At 38.2% G+C, this 18713-nt stretch overlaps 3 protein-coding genes and 1 pseudogene across 3 annotated transcripts; 3 read left to right on the forward strand and 1 right to left on the reverse strand.

Annotated features, from left to right (window-relative positions):
- LOC144852510 (uncharacterized) overlaps positions 1-18713 on the forward strand; it is a 167215-nt pseudogene that overhangs the window by 117257 nt on the left and 31245 nt on the right.
- Positions 1379-1966, reverse strand: LOC144852928 (putative ATP-dependent RNA helicase TDRD12). Its single transcript, XM_078710984.1, has one exon. The coding sequence runs from the start codon at positions 1964-1966 to the stop codon at positions 1379-1381; it is 588 nt and encodes a 195-aa protein (XP_078567110.1).
- On the forward strand, positions 6039-6380 carry LOC144852929 (uncharacterized). Its single transcript, XM_078710986.1, has one exon. The coding sequence runs from the start codon at positions 6039-6041 to the stop codon at positions 6378-6380; it is 342 nt and encodes a 113-aa protein (XP_078567112.1).
- On the forward strand, positions 13547-14318 carry LOC144852930 (uncharacterized). Its single transcript, XM_078710987.1, has one exon. The coding sequence runs from the start codon at positions 13716-13718 to the stop codon at positions 14316-14318; it is 603 nt and encodes a 200-aa protein (XP_078567113.1). The 5' UTR covers positions 13547-13715.

Genomic DNA, 18713 nt, shown 5'->3' on the forward strand with positions numbered 1-18713 from the left:
CGACTACCCTATCAATAATGGAAATGTCCACTTAAAGTGGTAAACAACTGCAATCGCGTAACGAAGTCTGCCCTGAATTACTGGAGCGTTAAAGCTGCGCGCACTGCAGTTTGCACTGAATTAAATTGCACTAAACCTCATAAGATAAAATTGATATGATGTGCATGGGGATTCTAGTTTTAAATTCTTTAAACTAAACCAATTATCTAATCCCAAATAAATACAGTTCCGAGAAAATACAGTAGGTGGCAATTGATTAGCGAAACAAAAACAACAATTGCGCGCAATCCCACCCATCAAGGACAAGTCCTGTGTCTGGTGTATCTGGCTGACACCATGCGCTGCAGTGCAGACATTCTATTTCGATAGTCATTTCGCTACTATTTATACTACTGTAAACATCAACTTTCACGACTACCGTTTTTTAATTTACCACCGCTCTACTTTTGACCACCGCTTTTCTATTGACCGCCGATTTTTATATTGACTACCTCTTATACTTTTGACCGCCGATTTACTTCTTGACCACCGCTTTTCCATTGACCGCCGATTTTTATTTTGACCACTTCTATAAATACGTTTGACCGCCGATTTACTTCTTGATCACCGCTTTTCCATTGACCGCCGATTTTTGCATTTTAAACGACTTTCGTTATTGTCGACCCGTCATTTGTTGGAACAACAATTTTTTTGCACGATGAACAACCGGGTGAACAACATTAAAAAAAGCATAAACTTGTAAAACAAAACTGTCGTGGGCAACCTTATAAATTCTATTAAAAAGGGAAAAGAAAATCGACCTTTGAAAATTTAGAGCCGATACAGAACCGCACTGAGCCGTCCCGTTTGCGTACCAACACCAGTGGGGAGGCCCACTCGGACACTGAAGGCTGAACACCACCCCTGCTTGTAACATTTTATCGATCTCCTTTTCCTCCTCCCCGGCAAAGTGCATGGGAGTTGGTCGGAGTCGTAGTCGGATTGGCGGAGCGTCCCCCGTATCAATAGTATGCTCGATCCCCTTCAGAGTCCCTATATCAAATTGATGGGCGGCAAAGACATCTTGGAACTCAATGAGCAGTTGTTTCGCCCTATCGAACTCAGAATCGGACAAGGTTTTCCTTACATCCGCTAACATCCCTTCCAGGTGTTGTGGTACCCCACCCTGGTCCGTGGAGGATTTCTCTGAAATGTCAAACTTGGTGCGGGACATTCCCTGGTGCCCGGATAATGGGATGTCATGATGAAGCCTCAGAGCCTCGGCATGGAGTTCTCGTGGCAAAATTAGACGCTCGCCCCCCATGTCATCCCTGAAAATGTAAAGGAGCCCATCCTCCCCGATATGTCATCACTTTTTGAGGGTGAAAGCCCAATCTCATTAGCTATGGCATAATTTTTTTGTGATAAGATACTCATTAATATCCACCAAACCTTCTAAAGGCCTGTTCAGATAGAGAGTAACATAGAAGACATTTGCCGAGTTGTCATGGTGATGAACCTTAACCTTGGAGGAGGTTGCATCTTTAACAGCAGTCTTGAAATAATCAACTGCAGAAGTGTCCCACACCATACATGGCACAGGACTGACAGTTAGGTCGATAACGCAAGTTTGTAGAGTGATTGGCTGTGTGTTGTACAGTCTAGCTTCTTTTACTTGGAATGGTACGTGCAAGAATTCGCTAGGAACCACTCTTAGCCAGCTTACTGGGCTTCTGATATTTTCAGCAAAGTCCAGCAAATATAAACTTGCTTGAGGACCCTGTGTTGATTGCCGGATGGATAAAATCTTAGCTCTGTACCAAAGCTCATCATTTGATCTTTTTGCCAAACAAACCTGTCCTTTCTTGGGTTGTAATAAATATTTATGAATATGCAGTTGTCCTGAGCAATAGTTTTGAATTTTTTCGTTCAGTTCTAGAAACATTTTGGTCTTGATAGACATCATCGGACCAGGAGCTTCCTTCATCCAGAAACTCCATGGGTTAATATACAGAAAGCGTCCAGTGACTGATGAGGAATCAGACGATGCTTTTGCAAAGAGACCGAGTCAATCATAAGCCCCTTATTTATTCATGACATGTTTAGTTCCCGCCCATAGCGAAAATTGTTGTTTGTTGTTTGTTGTTAAACTCTTGCTTAGTTTCAGTGTTTTGAGGGCCTCAATGATCAGCTTTACTGGATAAACCACCCTTAACATTGTTCAATAAAAATAAAAAAGTGTACATATGTCGTTTAACTTTTTTTTAATAACATTTTAAAACATTTTATTTTTCTCCACTCCATGTTTGGCAAGATTCTCTCGGTGAAAATAACCAAAAATGATTGACGGTGATGATTGAGAGCTACCTCTGGACTTAAAACAATCGTTCTGTAAACTGTCGTTCATTTATCCAACTTATTACTAGGTTACCGCATCGCTGTGAACAATCAAAGCGCTCACGTGACACACGCCTAGTCACTCAATGAAGCTTATCTACTGGGACATAGCAGTGTAATGACATTCTCATGTATCGTTTGTTAGGCCTAGTTTGTTGCCAATTCTAAATAACTTTACTACCTGTAATTAAATAGAACCAGTTAGATTATTTTTAGTATTGTTGACTTTACCTGCCTGGAGTTTATAATTAGGTATGTACATACTCGTGCATCGGTAGCTAGGGTATTTAGACGATTCTTTTCTCCAACACTACCAAGTCTCAGAGTCTTGCTTAATAGTCCAGTAAAATATCACACTCACCATTGCATAGCGTTAGTAGTCAACGAGATTCTCACCGTAGGTTCTAAACATTATGTAAAGATCATTTATTGATGTTGCGTCGCATAAAAGTTGGGATTTGCAGAGAAAATAAAGTTTTTATACGCAGTTTTTGCTTCTTTTCGTCGTCGTTTGTTTACATCGAAAAATGACGTCATGAGGCAAAAGTGAATGACACGCCATTGTCGACATTTGCGTTCGTATTAAAACGTGAATGTTAAATGTACGAATATGGTATTAATTATCTGTATTACATTGTATTATATTGTATTATTATGTATCACATATATAACAAGTCATTTTGATAAAAAATAAGTCAAATAAATATGAAAAACAAAAGAAAATTGTGATTTTTGCATGTCATCTGAAGTGACCTTCCATACAATGTGATAGCGCCCTTCTGCTCTCTCAAGTGTGTGGAAGTACGATTTACGGCAGACAGAAGTATACTCCGACTCGGTTTTAAGTTATTATATGTCTACTGTCAACTGTTTTTGATGATGTAAAATAAGATTTGTACATTTTTAGTTTATTTTAGTATAGAAAGGATCAGGTTTTATAAGCCATTGAGGAGTAACGCAATTTTTAGTTTATTTTAGTATAGAAAGGATCAGGTTTTATAAACCATTGAGGAGTAACGCATCATGTTGGAATGTTGAGGTTGATGACCTTGTTGTCTTCGACCAATTTGGGGTAGGCCTGTATGGTTTTTTAATCACAGGCTGACCACTATTAGAATACAAACGTCCTACATGTAATTATAAAAATGTAATTTACATAGGCCTACTAGTATTTTTTTTCATTCATTTATTTATAATTTATATTCAAGTGTACCTTAATTTAACGATTTTAAATAGTGTGTTGCTATTATGTATTCAAGTATTTAAATCATAATTCGAACTATGTTATTAGGCCTACTTTTAAAATCAATTTTAAATTATTTATTAATGTATTTTATTATCTATATTAGCATCATGCCAAAGAGCAAAAAAAAGACAAACCGGCAATCCGAGGATCAACAATGTATAATACATTTCTTCAACAACGTGAAGGACCATTTCACGTATCTTAACGAAGAAAGGTACAGAAAAGTATGCGAGGTTCGGGACATAAGGGTAAACGATTTTCCGGAGGATTCACCCTATAAGTTTAAAGACATATGTGTAGTGTCGTACAGTTTATAAATGGGTTATTTAGTAAACACATCCTGGCAACGCCAAACTCGTGTAGAATACGCATGCGTGCAGGACACGCAGTAGTACCAAACGGGATATAATAAAAAGATAGAACTGCATTTATAGTGTCATTAAAGTCATTGTAAACAATATTACACTGGCGACGAGTAGGATCAAGTAAAAATGGAATCCACACTGGCAAACTTCCCGAACTTCAAAATACGAAATTCCGGCGACGATGCGCAAAAATTCGAAAAATACGCAGGCCGACTCGAAAATTTTTTCACGGCTATGAACATCCGGGACGACAAGAGGAAGAGAGCACTGTTGCTTCACTATGCAGGTGAGAAGGTATACGATATTTTTGGAACTTTGCAAAATACAGGCAATACTTATGATGAGGCCAAACTAGCAATGAAAAACTACTTTGAGCCCAAGAAGAATATTCCATTCGCCATCTACACCTTCCGTCAGTTAAGCCAAAATGCCAGCGAGTCGATTGACGACTACGTCACACGCTTACGTCAGGCTGCTAGGACATGCTCGTTTGCGGACGTTGATGGTGAAATAAAAATGCAAATAATATCTCACTGTTGCTCGCCAAAGCTTAGACGTGCGGCTCTACGAGATCCTACGCTAACGCTAGACAAGATCTTGGAGTACGCGCGCGCACTCGAGGCATCGCAAAAACAAGCGTCTGAGATTGAAAGCAAAAAGGGAAATCCCCAGTACGTCAATTATTCTGCAGCGGCGACGACGACCAGCAAGCAGAGGACACAGGCTAAGCATACTGGTAGTAGTAGTAGGCATAGCTACACTTCCAAGCAAACCAAAACTAACAATATCTGTCGTAGATGTGGAGGTAACTACCCACACACTGGTCCCTGTCCAGCCATGGGCAAGTCTTGTAATTTGTGCAGCAAACCTAATCATTTTGCAAGCGTATGTAGATCTAGTGGTAGTAATGTAGCAGCCAAGTCAAGTAGGCCCCCTTCCAAAAAGGCAGTTAATGCTATGAATAGCGATGATCGAAAAGCTGAATCATCAGAGGATGAGTATTCTTTCTCGTTGAAAAATGAAACCAAAGCAAAGCTACCAAAAGCAACACTGAAGGTAAACAATGTTAGTTTACAATTGCTAATCGACAGCGGATCGACAGTCAACATCGTGACTGAAGACGTAGCCAAAAAGCTTAAGGTGAAAATAGGTAAAACGAACATGAAGATATATCCTTATGCTGCCGACACCCCCCTTAAAGTTTTGGGTGGATTCAACGCGATGGTGGAATCGAGCAAAAAGGTTGTCCTCGCGGATTTTGTTGTTGTAAAACGTGGCCCCACTCCAATTATCGGATACAGCACAGGGGTAGAGCTTGGAATCATTGACATAACATGTAGCATCCCACAACAACCCATGACGGACATAACCGCAAAATACGAGAATGTGTTCAAAGGACTGGGTAAGATGAAAGATGCAACAATCAAATTGCACATCAACCCCGTCGCCAAGCCTGTTAATCAAATTCACCGCAGAATACCATTCCACCAACGCGCCGTAGTGGAAGAATGCCTTGACAGAATGCTGCAAGATGAAGTTATAGAGCCAGCACCTGGACCACACACCTGGATCAATCCGATCGTACTTGTACCCAAAAGCAATGGTAAAACGCGAATGGTTGTGGACATGCGTGAGGCAAACAAAGCGATAGGACGCGAGAGGTACTTAACGCCAACGCTAGATGATATAATTTGCAAGCTAACAGGCGCTACCGTGTTTAGCAAAATCGACATGAACAGCGGGTACCAACAACTACTTCTGCATCCTGATTCGCGCAACATAAGTACATTCTCTACGCACAAAGGACTGTATCGTTACAAGCGATTATTTTACGGTGTCAACGCTGCGCACGAGATCTTCAATGAAAAAGTCAAAAACATGCTGAGCGGAGTACAGAACTCAACATAAGTGATGACATTATAATTTTTGGTAAAGACACTAAGGAACATGATGAAGCTTTAAATGCTGTATTTTAATGTTTGCGTGATTCTAATGTTACAGTAAACAAAGATAAATGTGAATTTTACAAGTCAAATATCACGTTTTTTGGCATGGTTTTTTCCAAGGAGGGAATTTCCCCAGATCCTAGGAAAGTTACTGCGATCAAAGCATTAAAGGCCCCAGAATGCATTACAGAATTGCGTTCCCTTTTTGGTATGGTTAATTTTCTCAGTCGGTTCATTCCAAATTATGCCACTATTACAGCACCTATGCGTAAGTTGCTACAAAGTGACACCAAATTTGAATGGGGTGAAGAGCAAAACAAAGCTCTAGAAATGCTCAAGGATAAGCTCAATTCTGATCGTGTTATGGCATATTTCGACCCCACACAAACCACCGATGTTTATGTAGACGCTAGTCCAGTGGGTCTAGCTAGTCTTAATGCAAGATGACAAAGTCGTTTTCTGTGGTAATAGGTCATTAACAGCCACTGAAAAAAGGTATTCCCAAATTGAACGGGAGGCATTGGCCATCGCGCCATTATTTTCGACTGTTTCTAGTGGGCAAATCATTTAGAGTCTTTACTGACCACAAACCGCTACTTTCACTGTTTAACAACCCACGGTCCAAACCCTCTCTCAGAATAGAAAATTGGATACTAAGGTTGCAAATGTTTCAGTTTGAAGTATGTTTCCAAAAAGGTTCGACTAATCCTGCCGACTATATGTCACGGTACACATTAGATAAGTGTAATGAAGTAAATAACTGTGTGACTGACAGTGCCACTGCATATGTAAATAGGTGTATTGAACAAGCTAAACCTAATGCAATGACTATTGCCGACATTCAGTTAGCAACAGAGTCTGATAAAACGATTCAATGTGTTCTTAAGTTTATGCTAAATGATAATTGGGATATGGCCAAGTTGAAGCCAGAAGACCTAACTGATGTTGATCTAGAAGACCTCAAATCATATATGAATGTAAAAGATGAAATAATTTGTTCTGATGATGGCAAAATATTATTAAGAGGCAAAAATATCATTATCCCCCTTAGCTTAAGACGTAAAGTTGTTGACCTCGCTCACGAAGGGCACCAGGGGATAGTTAAGACAAAGAATTTATTGCGTTCTAAGGTCTGGTTCCCTAAGTTAGACAAACTTAGTGAAATAGTTGTAAAGGAGTGTATGTTGTGTCAGGCTGCAACTCCTCAGTCAGTACGAGCCCCACTCAAAATGTCTGGTTTACCACAAAACAGATGGGAGCAGGTTAGCATAGATTTCGGTCATGTTAACAATGAATATGTAATGGTTGTAATCGATGATTACTCACGGTTCCCTGTTGTCGAGCTCCTAACTTCAACTTCAGCAAATGCTGTGATTCCGAAAATTGACAAAATTTTCAGCATGCTAGGGGTTCCCAAGGTTGTCCGGTCAGATAATGGCCCACCCTTCAACAGTGATGCATTTGATAAATTTTCAAAATATCTTGGTTTCCATCACAGGTTTCCATCACAGGAAAGTAACTCCATTGTGGCCCGAGGCCAACGGTGAAGTCGAGCGCTTTATGCGCACGTTCAAGAAAGTATTATATACCTCTGAACACTGGAAACAAGACATGTACGTCTTTTTAAGAAATTATAGGGCGACCCCACATTGTACAACGGGTGTTTCACCAGCAAAGGCCCTCTTGGGTATGGACCTTAATATTCGGTTTCCATCTCTTAAAAGGGAGGAGAGTAGTAATGATGAGTCACCACGACAAACGAAACAAAATTAAGATGAAGCATGATGCTGAATAAAGGAGATGCATATCAGAATGTAATCTCAACGTAGGTGACACTGTGTTAGTAAAGCAAGAAAAAAAGAACAAATTTACCACACCTTTCTGTAAAACACCTTTAATCATTGTACATAGAAATCATGATCTAATTACAGCTAAACACCCAGATGATAATAAGATAACCAGAAACTGGTCACATTTTAAAAAGGTGAATCTGCCAAATAGGGCACATGTAAATCCAAAACCGGTTTATAATGATGATACTGTTGTAGTGGGACAAGATCCGATCCCACAACAGACACGCAGATCTTGTAGACAAGCAAGACGGCCTCAAAGGCTAGTTGAGGAATAATGCTATGCATTAGTCCAGAAAGTGAAAGCGTTAAGTTGTTTGTATATAGCAGTTGACAGTTTGTAAAAAAAAATGTTAAAACAATAACTCTTATTTCAATATCACAGTGTGCATTTTAAATCCAGTAGAAGGGAGATGTAGTGTCGTACAGTTTATAAATGGGTTATTTAGTAAACACATCCTGGCAACGCCAAACTCGTGTAGAATACGCATGCGTGCAGGACACGCAGTAGTACCAAACGGGATATAATAAAAAGATAGAACTGCATTTATAGTGTCTACCGAATCGTCATTAAAGTCTTCGTAAACAATATTACAATATGTTCGAATATTACGACAGTACTATACATGGATATCATCGTTTGTGTTACACAAAGTTTATGGCTCATTTAAAACGACCCCTTGATGACGAAAACAATTCGGCGGAAGGGGGGTGACGAAAGGACGTTGGAAGCTACCGAAGCACATCGTACTATGCATGGCGTTGCGCCATATGTTTAGAAGCAAACAACTGAACCAAATGATGCATCGACTAGGCCATGCTATGCTCTCAATAGAGTTAGAAAACGCTATTGCAGAGGCTACAGACATTACCTCAGACGTACTATCCACCAAGATAGTTAGGAATCCGTCTATGCCCTCGTTGTTTCACTCGGATTTTGATAATTTCAACAAATTTTATGGAACATTATCAGGAGCTGGATCTATCCATACAGGTAACAGGATAATGCTTCAAGAGTTACATCAATCTGAGGATTCGTCGGAAAGAACATTATTCCCAACATTAGGCCAAAATAATTATTGTGTTGGCCACGCCCGACCGACCCTAAACTGACGGAAATGAAGGTCGGCTTTTTTTTTTTTTTTTTTTTTTTTTTTTTTGGGAGCCAAACGGCAATTGTGAAACGAAATGGTGAAAAATATTGTCTTATTTGCCAAATTGGCGAACAAATTCACCTCCGCCGGACGTGTGAAAAAGAAGCGTGCAACCATCCGTGAATCAATCACATGATAACCAGAATACGCGATTATCAATTTTGGGGGGATCCAAGTTTTAATTAAATAAACGCTTTGATTACACAGTGGTTGAGACAGGTTTTTAATATTTTTAAACACCCTCTTAATTAATGGACTCTACATCGCACGAGGTTGTTGATGCGGTGATTTTTGGTTTCACTGTACAGTACTACGATCCGATTACGAACATGTTAAATGATGTAAAAGGCATGGATTCGCCAAGCAAGTAGGCCTATATACGTTTAATAAAAATTTAACTAAGATTGTCGTAAGCTCTTTTGTTCAAGCTTGTTATTTATATAGCGATAATCCATCTGTTCCGGCACGTACGTAGCTAGCCTAGGCCTCTAGCCGGCGGACCTCTAAGCCTATGCCTACTCCTCGATCGATCGATGTCTCTGGTTGGGGGAATTTCCCCGCGATAAGAAATCGCCGAAATATATGGCTTATAACGGCCTACATTTTAATGTTATATCTTTAATGCCAGTGTAATTACGTATGGATAAAACAATATAAAACTCAATATCTTTCATCTAAAATAATATAATAGGCTATGTTAACTTGCCCCTTGCGTAATGCAGCATTATCACGGCAATAGTTTATTTCGACCTTGACTGTTTTTGTTGGAAATGGTAGCTAGAGCCTACCCTTTGCAAAAAAGCCGTATACGAACGTATACGATTTACATACGTTTCGTATATGTTTCGTATAGGAAGTCCATTTCGTATACGAAACGTATACGCCAATTCGGAAGTTCCTGCCTGCATAATAAACATATACGAACCGTATACGATCATTTATAAACAATTTTCTAATTATACGATCCGTATACGATACGACGCGTGTATACAAACTGCATCATATTACCAAGCGAAAAGGGACTGTCCCTCTTTTTACAAGACGACGATAGCATACGTTACGATGGCAGGAGCATCTTGACTTCAGTAATTAGTGTACAATTTGTTTGTTTTTTTTTCAGTCGGTATATGTACATTAAATTCCCTATGATGATTTAGTTCATATTTTTCGCTAATGAAAAAAATTGGTGCTGTATTTTACAAGACGTTATTTTTCTATCAAGCATAAAAACCCACCCAGGCTGTTCCGTCTTGTTTATCCCCTCTGCTATTTCTTTACCTTTGGTACGTTCCATTAATAAGTGAATCATACAAAATGTGCTGTTATTAATTTGAAAGTGCTTTAATTAATAATTATGTACTTGGAAATAAATAAATACATTTTAAATTGGGCCCGCAGTATATTAAATTTAAAACGAGTAAGTAAAATCCATAAATTACGATGTAATAAAAATGTAGAATACATGTGGCTCCCTATTATATATACGGAATGATCCAAATAAATTCGCCCAAAACGTGCCTGTGTTGTGTGTGCTGCATGCATGCATCCACAGTCAATAGAAACTATTGACTATGATGCATCACATGGATGGATCAGATTTCATTCATTTTCAATCATGTGTTGTTGTCCAACAGGATTTTTTTGCTACGGGTTTTAACTCGCCATAAAAAAAAAAAAATGGGATGTAGGCCTAGTTACAGTGGGCCAAAGTAGATAGTAAATTCGATGACTTCTAGCTAGCTAGGCTATAGGCATATTGTAATTGTATAGATCGAACATGCAGTAACTAGCTACTGCAGCAGCTCTAGTAAACTAAGAGTAACTAGGCCTGGGAAAAATACGCCAAGGAAAAGAGTCTGTGGTACACTCATTGTGAAAATAAGCTAGCTAGCTTTCCCCTATATATTAGATTTGGTTATATTGTATTATTTTAATAACCTACTCTAGCTAGTAGTAAATCAACAACGGTGAAATGGAAATACGATGCATTATGGATATCATCGTTGCAAAGTTAGGGGGTGCCAACAAAACATTCAACAGCCAAAAATACAAAAAAAGAAGCTCCGACGTTTTAAAGAATTTTACTATTTTAGGCATCAGAACTAATTGCTGTAAATTTCCTAGAGTTGTCACTGATGAATACAATTTAACATAACCTACATGTAACTTAAAAAATCCAAATGATAAATTGTACGCGAACGTAGTAAAACCAGGTAAATGTTAAATACTTATTTTACATCTCCCTGGTAAACGCTGATAGGCCAAGCGGTATTTAATTATATTTTTATTTATTTAATTCGTAAATTTAAAAAAAATCGTTAATATAAATATGTGAACCTTTGTAACTTTTTGTTGTATATGCGCGGGCGCGAGATACTTAATAAGATAGGCTTTATTCATATCATATGTTGGAGTGGTAAACAACTATGAGCCTAGTTGCGAGGATACCGCCTCGTAACTACGTATTGACGTATAGACGTTTTACTATTGTATGTAATAAATTGTGTACAATATTATTAGTAGCTAATAGTTTTTTTGTGCCCCTCTGTACACACAGCTGCTGGATATTTGTTTATCATTTTAATGAATGTAGTACGAGTCTAACTCCAAATAACGATATAACTAGAACACATTTTGAGAATTCAAAGTTTTGATCTTTTTCAAGAATCTGATAAACATGACTCATCTTTTTACATAATATACAGCATCAGCATGTACAATCTAATTTAATTGCCACACAATTGAATTAACAAAGAACAAGGATTTCAAATAAACTGTTACAAATAAACAAATATGAATGAAATAGTTGGGGTATTGTTGGGTCCATGGGAAATCAACAATGTTTAGTAGACTTATTTAATTTGTTATTTACAGTTGAGGGTGGTTATTTTTTAAAGACATGTTTTATGATTTCTTAATCACCAAGCAGAAATACCGCTGAGATAAATGAAAGCAATTCAATCTGTTCGCTTAACCGGGAAAAAATTGAAATTCGATATAATTGTATTTACTATAACCACTAATTTAGTTTTTAAATTTTTTTCTACGGAAGTGATCAACTTCATATTCAAAATCCGATTGTATTCATCGTTAAATAATAATTATTATTATTATATAATGTTAATGTACATATCAACACATCCCACTTCTGTTTTGGATCATGGTTTTCCTCTTCGGCATTATTTGCCAAATTATTGTTACTCCATCTCCATGCTATACTACAACACATGTCGCGGAATAATATCGCTTAACATAAACGATGTAATTTGACCACCCAAAGCTCGCACGTGGTGTGACGAATTGAGAAGATCGAACGACGCGACGTACCCGATGATATGCATGATTGGCCAACAGAGAGCCGAGTCGACCACGAGTTGCAACTGTAGGCAACCGAGCGACGCTCGGTCGTCGTCGGCGGCTGAACTTACTGACCTCTGTCATATTTTATAAAGGAAAACTGCAAACAACATCGTGAAAATGGCCCCTTGTCTTGTCCTCCGTCCTTTCTAGGCCTACCTAGTAGTAGTATACCTGTTTAGCGTATTTTATTGACTTGCGAAAAACGTTGTTTGAATTTTATCGGTAGCCTAGGCTATCTAATAAATAGAAATAAATATGGTCTTATGTCCTAGCACTACTACTACTATACGAATAATACTACTAGACTAGTGGCTGGTGCTAGCTAGGCCAGAGAGCCAGCCTACGTACGTATTTGTTGTAATGACAATTTAAATGTTTTATTTAGCTCTATTCTACTCATTACTACTATTATAATTTATAAAATGGCCTAGTTTGTTCGTATATGATTCGTATACGTCCCGTATACGATATTCTTATCATGAATAAACAACGTATACGTTACGTATGCTAAACGTATACGACGCCAACTCTTTGTGTAGCAACAGAGTGGAAATAATGTAAACAGTGAAATCGTATACGATCCGTATACGTCGTATACGTTTTCAGCGTATACGGATCGTATACGGCTTTTTTGCAAAGGGTAGGGCTAGCCTAGGCCTTTTTGCCTAAAAAAGCTAGGCCTGTAGGAACTTCACACACATATATTTGCGTGTGTGCGCTCAACGCGTAGAAGTTATGCAAATTGCTGTTGTTGTAAATATAGCGAACGCGCAACGAGCGATCTCTCTCTCTCGGCGTCAAGTTTTCAACGAGAAGACATCGACATTTAATGAGCAAACTATTAGCGAGTTTTTACGAGTGTAACGATAATAATTAGTTGTCCTAATTATTAGCACTATTACATTTTGATATTTAGCGTTTTAACTTTACATATTTTACTACGTGTTACTGTATGTTATCGTGTTTAAATTATTGTACCGTTGTATATATATCGTCCTGAACTGGCCTACTAGGCTTTACACTGCGAACGTACTACGCGCTTCGTGTGGATATTGTGGTTTCTACACTCCGTATAGTTTATTTACTTCGAGCCTAGGATACTTCCAGCTTTGGACTGCTACAATACTCCATTACCGTATTCTTAATAGACCGAAAGTAAAGACCAAATTACTTATTCCCTAAAGTGGTGACCCCGACATGATTCGTATGGACTAGTGGAGTATTCATCTGTAGGCTATAACATTTGTATTATTAGCGATACTCGGCCTATCTAAGCCTATCCTGTATACGAGGCAGCAAACAGCATTGATTGTACTATATAGTACTACGTACAACTATTTTTGAAAACATTTCTGTTACACAGTTTACTTTTAATTATAAGGTAGGTCTAGAACAATTATTAATTTTTGGAGGCGAAAATGGAAGATCCTCCTCCAGCCGAAGCAGCAGTTGCTGTGGATCAAGCGGGAGGTAATGCTGGGGTACCAGTCGCCACGCAACACGCATTACCTTTAGCGGCATTTACCCTCAAGCTACCACCATTTTGGGCTAACGATCCCGCGATATGGTTTGCCCAAGTGGAAGCGCAGTTCGCAACTCGCAATATTACCACGGAAGCTACGAAATTTGCCTATATCGTGGCGTCGTTACAGCCTTCGATCGTCCAGGAGGTACATGATCTGCTCTTAGCTCCTCCTGCTGAGGGTCCATACAGCAAGTTAAAGGAAGAGTTAATTAAGCGGACCTCCGATTCGGAGAAGAAACGGTCACACCAACTGCTCACTACGGAGGAATTGGGTGACAGAAAACCAACACAACTATTGCGCAAAATGTATCAGTTGTTAGGCAGCCGCACATTAGAGGATTCGATCTTGAAACAGTTGTTCATTCAGCGATTGCCCAATAACGAGCAACTGATTTTACCCGCAACAGGCGGAAACGTTACCGTCGCTCAGATAGCAGAATTAGCCGACGGAATTTTAGGTGTCTCCCAGCCAACCCAGATTAGCCGCAATCTCTAACCCGACAAGTGCTAACGCCGACCGAAACGAAATTCAAACGCTACGAGCTGAAATTAACAAGTTGACCGCAATGGTATCATCCTTGGCAAACGATCAACATCGGGATAAGAGCAGGAGCAGAAGTCGAAATCGGAACCGTTCTTCGAACGAACACAAACCAATGAAAATGACTCAGAGCAGTGCTGGTATCACACCCGGTTTGGCAAGGCAGCACGTAGGTGCAGGTCGCCATGCAGTTTCCCAACTTCGGAAAACTCCAAAGAATTCTTCCGGCACCGTTTCTGATAGTCGCTTATTTCACATTTATGATAGAGATACTGGACTAAAGTTTTTAGTAGATACGGGAGCCGAGATTAGCGTCCTTCCTGCAACAAAACAAGACCGTCAACAGCGAAAAAGTGATTTTGTTTTGCAAGCAGTTAACAACTCTCAAATCAACACCTATGGTGAATGATCTTTAACACTTGATTTTGGTTTTAGACGGACATGCAGATAGGTGTTTACTATAGCCGATGTTCCTTCAGCAATTGTCGGCGCAGACTTTCTGCAACATTTTGGTTTGTTAGTCGATGTTAATTGATTCTACTACTAATTTAAGAGTGCAAGGTACTGCATTAGTTAGGGAATATCTTGATTTTTCTGTGAAAAAATTATTAACAAATGTTTTTTTGCAGATTCATACTCTATCACATACCAATATATATATATATATAAAATTCCTCCAGACATCAGGGGATGGGGAAAGTGGTTACATTTGACCTTTGACCTTACAAGGCATATGACACTGTATCTCGGTAACCATTGGTCCGAGAGATTTAGTTTTTGCACCAAAATGTTCCTTATATACATATTTATATTTACTATAATGAAGTATTTTTTCAAAAATTCATTAGAAATGGTAGAAAATGACCTTTGACCTTTTAAGCATATAACAGGTGTATCTCAGTGATCCTTGGTCCTAGAGACTTAGTTTTGGCACCAAAATGTTCCTTATATACATATTTATATTTTCTATAATGAAGTATTTTTTCAAAAATTCATTAGAAATGGTGGAAAATAACATTTGACCTTTTAAGGCATATCCTTGGTCCTAGAGACTTAGTTTTGGCATCAAAATATTTCTTATATGCATATTTGTATTACTTGTAATAAAGTATTTTATAAAAAATGAATTAGAAATGGTGGACAATCATGACCTTAGATGGTCATGAAGCTGTATTCTGAAGACCATTGGTCGTAGAGACTTAATGTTTCTTATGGGCATATTCATATATATTAATAAAGTAGGTCTATTCTACCAAAAGTTGTTTATTATGGTATTTTCCTCAAAAAAAGCTTTATTTAATGATGAAAAACATTTAGCCCGATTACATATTTGAATTCTCCTATCATAATAAATTCAAATTCAAAATAAACATTTATTTCCTTCAATTGCAGAATAGAAACATAATAAGGAACAACAATGAAACGTAATAATAAGGTTTAAAAAAATAAAATGTAACATACAAATCATAACTTTCATCAGAGAATCAATAAAAGAATGTCAAAATTTCAATTCTGTGTAATAAATAATAGAAATTAAAAGAAGGTGGCAAAGTCCAAAAGGCAAGTCTGAGTGGGAGGAGCCATATATTAACTAAGGTTCGAAACAAAACGCGATTACACACACAAAACAAACACACACCCATAATGTATCCCTATCCGAAAAAGTTAATTATGTCTTCTGACCTCACATATTTTGTTATTTTATAATAAAGTACCCTTATCCCAAAAGTTAATTTTGTCTCCTCCTAATCTCACATGCTATATTCATGGGCCATACCGGCTCTGTAATGGACATGGGTCAAACATTTCCCATATAGTCTGTCTCATAACAGGATAAACTAAAAAAAAAAAAACCTAACCCATATGGATTTGCCCGAATGAACCCTCTAAGGACCCTTTTGGGATCTCTATGTGGTGCGCTACATAAGGCCTTGTATTATTAGTAATTAATATGGGGTAAATAGTTCATAGATTGGACCATATATAATAAAACTAAATATGCACCCTTGATCTTGATTATGGATTTGCCCAAATAAACCCAAGGGCCGATCTTCCATGGACCCTTCTGGATTCTCTATGTTGGGCTACAAGAGGCCCTATATTGGAAATACTGTATGTGGGATGAAAATGTGGTTTCATATAGATATGTCCATGGAATAAATCTTCCTGTGCACCCTTGATACTTAAAGGAACATTTATGGATTTACCCAAATTAACCCAAGGGCAGGTTCTTCATGGATACCTTCTGGGTTCACTATGTGGCTGGGGCTACATAAAGCCCCATATTGGAAATATAATGGATGACAATGTGGGTTCATGGAATAAAGCTGCCTGTGCACTCTCGATCCTTAAGGAATCCATATGGATTTGCCTAAAATGAACCAACAGCAGGTCATCTATTTAGACCCTTCCATGGTTCTCTACTGTATGCTTATCCATATTACATCATCTCTGCCATTGCAACCATCTTCTTTATTAGATCTTAACCCATCCCCAGAAGTTCGAAATCTTGGGGTTTACATGGATTCCCACTTGCAGATGGATGCTAACATCAATGCCATCGTTCTACTATGGTTGGGATTAGGAAGATTGGTCTAATTTGTAGATTTCTGGATAGGGTAACAACTGCACGACTTCTGCATGCCTTTATATCATCACGTTTGCACTACTGTAACAGTATTCATGTCGCACTGCCCAAGACCCTGCTTAGGAAGTTGCAGATGTTACACAATAGTGCTGCCCGTATAGTGTGTCGAACCACATAACACCTATCTTGCATGAACTGCACTGGCTTAACTTCAAGATATTGCTGCTCACATATAAATCTCTTCATGTTTTCACTCCACAATCCTGTTGTCACAGTCTTCGTTCCAATTCTCAGAATCATCTTGTTCCTGCTAAAGTGAAGACCATCTTATGGTCACCGTGCATTATCTTATGCAGCTCCTATGCTTTGGAATTCTCTTCCAAACTGCATTAAAGATGCACAGTCAATGGCTTTTTTAAAGACATATTTGTTAACATATATTGTTTAATAAAGCATATTACTCCCCTTTTTTCTCCTTTTCCATGCCACCTAGATTTTTTTAGATCTAGTTTAAGTAGGGCAGGAGGCGCCCAAGTCCGGGATGACCGAGACACAACTAGTGCTGTCCGAGGTTCAATTAGACCGATCTCTGGTTAGTGACGAGAGCGTATCCCCTTACTTCGGTTTGGGTTTTATTTTTGGCATGGTTGGAATCCCTTTAATCGTATTAGTTTGTGTACATCGCTTAGAGGTTTCACAATATTAGGAGCTACATACATCCAGGATATTATTATTATGATTATGTTCAGTTCTACATTCGGCCCATCTATCAGATCAATGCATTTGGCTACATAAGGCCCTGTATTAGAAATATATCGGGTAAAACTGTGGATTCCAGCCTATCTGTGCAACCCTGATCCTTAAGGAACCCATATGGATTTGCCAAAATGAACCAGGAGTAACCTCTGGATTCTCTATGGCCATACATGCCCTTTATTGGAGATACATGGATATCTGGATGAAACTGTTTGTCTTATAATATGGATTCGACCATATGGTAAAAAGCTATTACATACGATTCTTAAGGAACTCATATCGATTTGCCCAAATGAACCTTTTGGGTACTCTATGGCCTATAAATTGGCCTTGAATCGGAAACATGTAGATCAAACTGTGGGTCAATAAATCTCTAAGGTGGTCTGCAGCTCAAATTTTAACTTTTGTTGAGACATATTAACACTGTATTATGCTGTCCAATAACTTCTGACCATTCTGTAAATATTTCTTTAAATTAAGATATAATATTATATGTTACCAAACAACCACCACACACCCGCCCCACCCCGCCCCAACACCTCTTTGAATTAAAATCCATCCCGAGAGGCTCCTATGTACTTCTTGTATAGTTATTATTATAAACAATTTGCGCTTAGTTCCAACTCTCTATGCCATGTCATTATTTAGATGAGAAAAACAAGTCAAAGGTTAAAATTTCATAAAAAATTGGTGATAGAAGTAATACTAGAATATATAAACTATAAATTTATGTCAAAGGTCAATAACCACACTTCCGGTCATTTTCAAGCAAGATCTTCTGTTAAACTGAATATAAATATACATATTGGGAACAATTTGCTCCTAGTTTTAATTCTCTCCGACCTGCCGTTACTTAGATATGGCGAAAAGAGGTCAAAGGTCAAAATTGCTGGAAATGGGGTTTCCGGTCAATTTTACAAAAAATTTTCTATTAGAACTAATATTAACATATACATTGTGAACAATTTGACACCAAAATTAACTCAATACAATATAGCATGTTGTAT

Source organism: Antedon bifida, chromosome 9, assembly GCF_963402885.1.
Source record: "Antedon bifida chromosome 9, ecAntBifi1.1, whole genome shotgun sequence".
In the NCBI taxonomy this organism is placed as follows: domain Eukaryota; kingdom Metazoa; phylum Echinodermata; class Crinoidea; order Comatulida; family Antedonidae; genus Antedon; species Antedon bifida.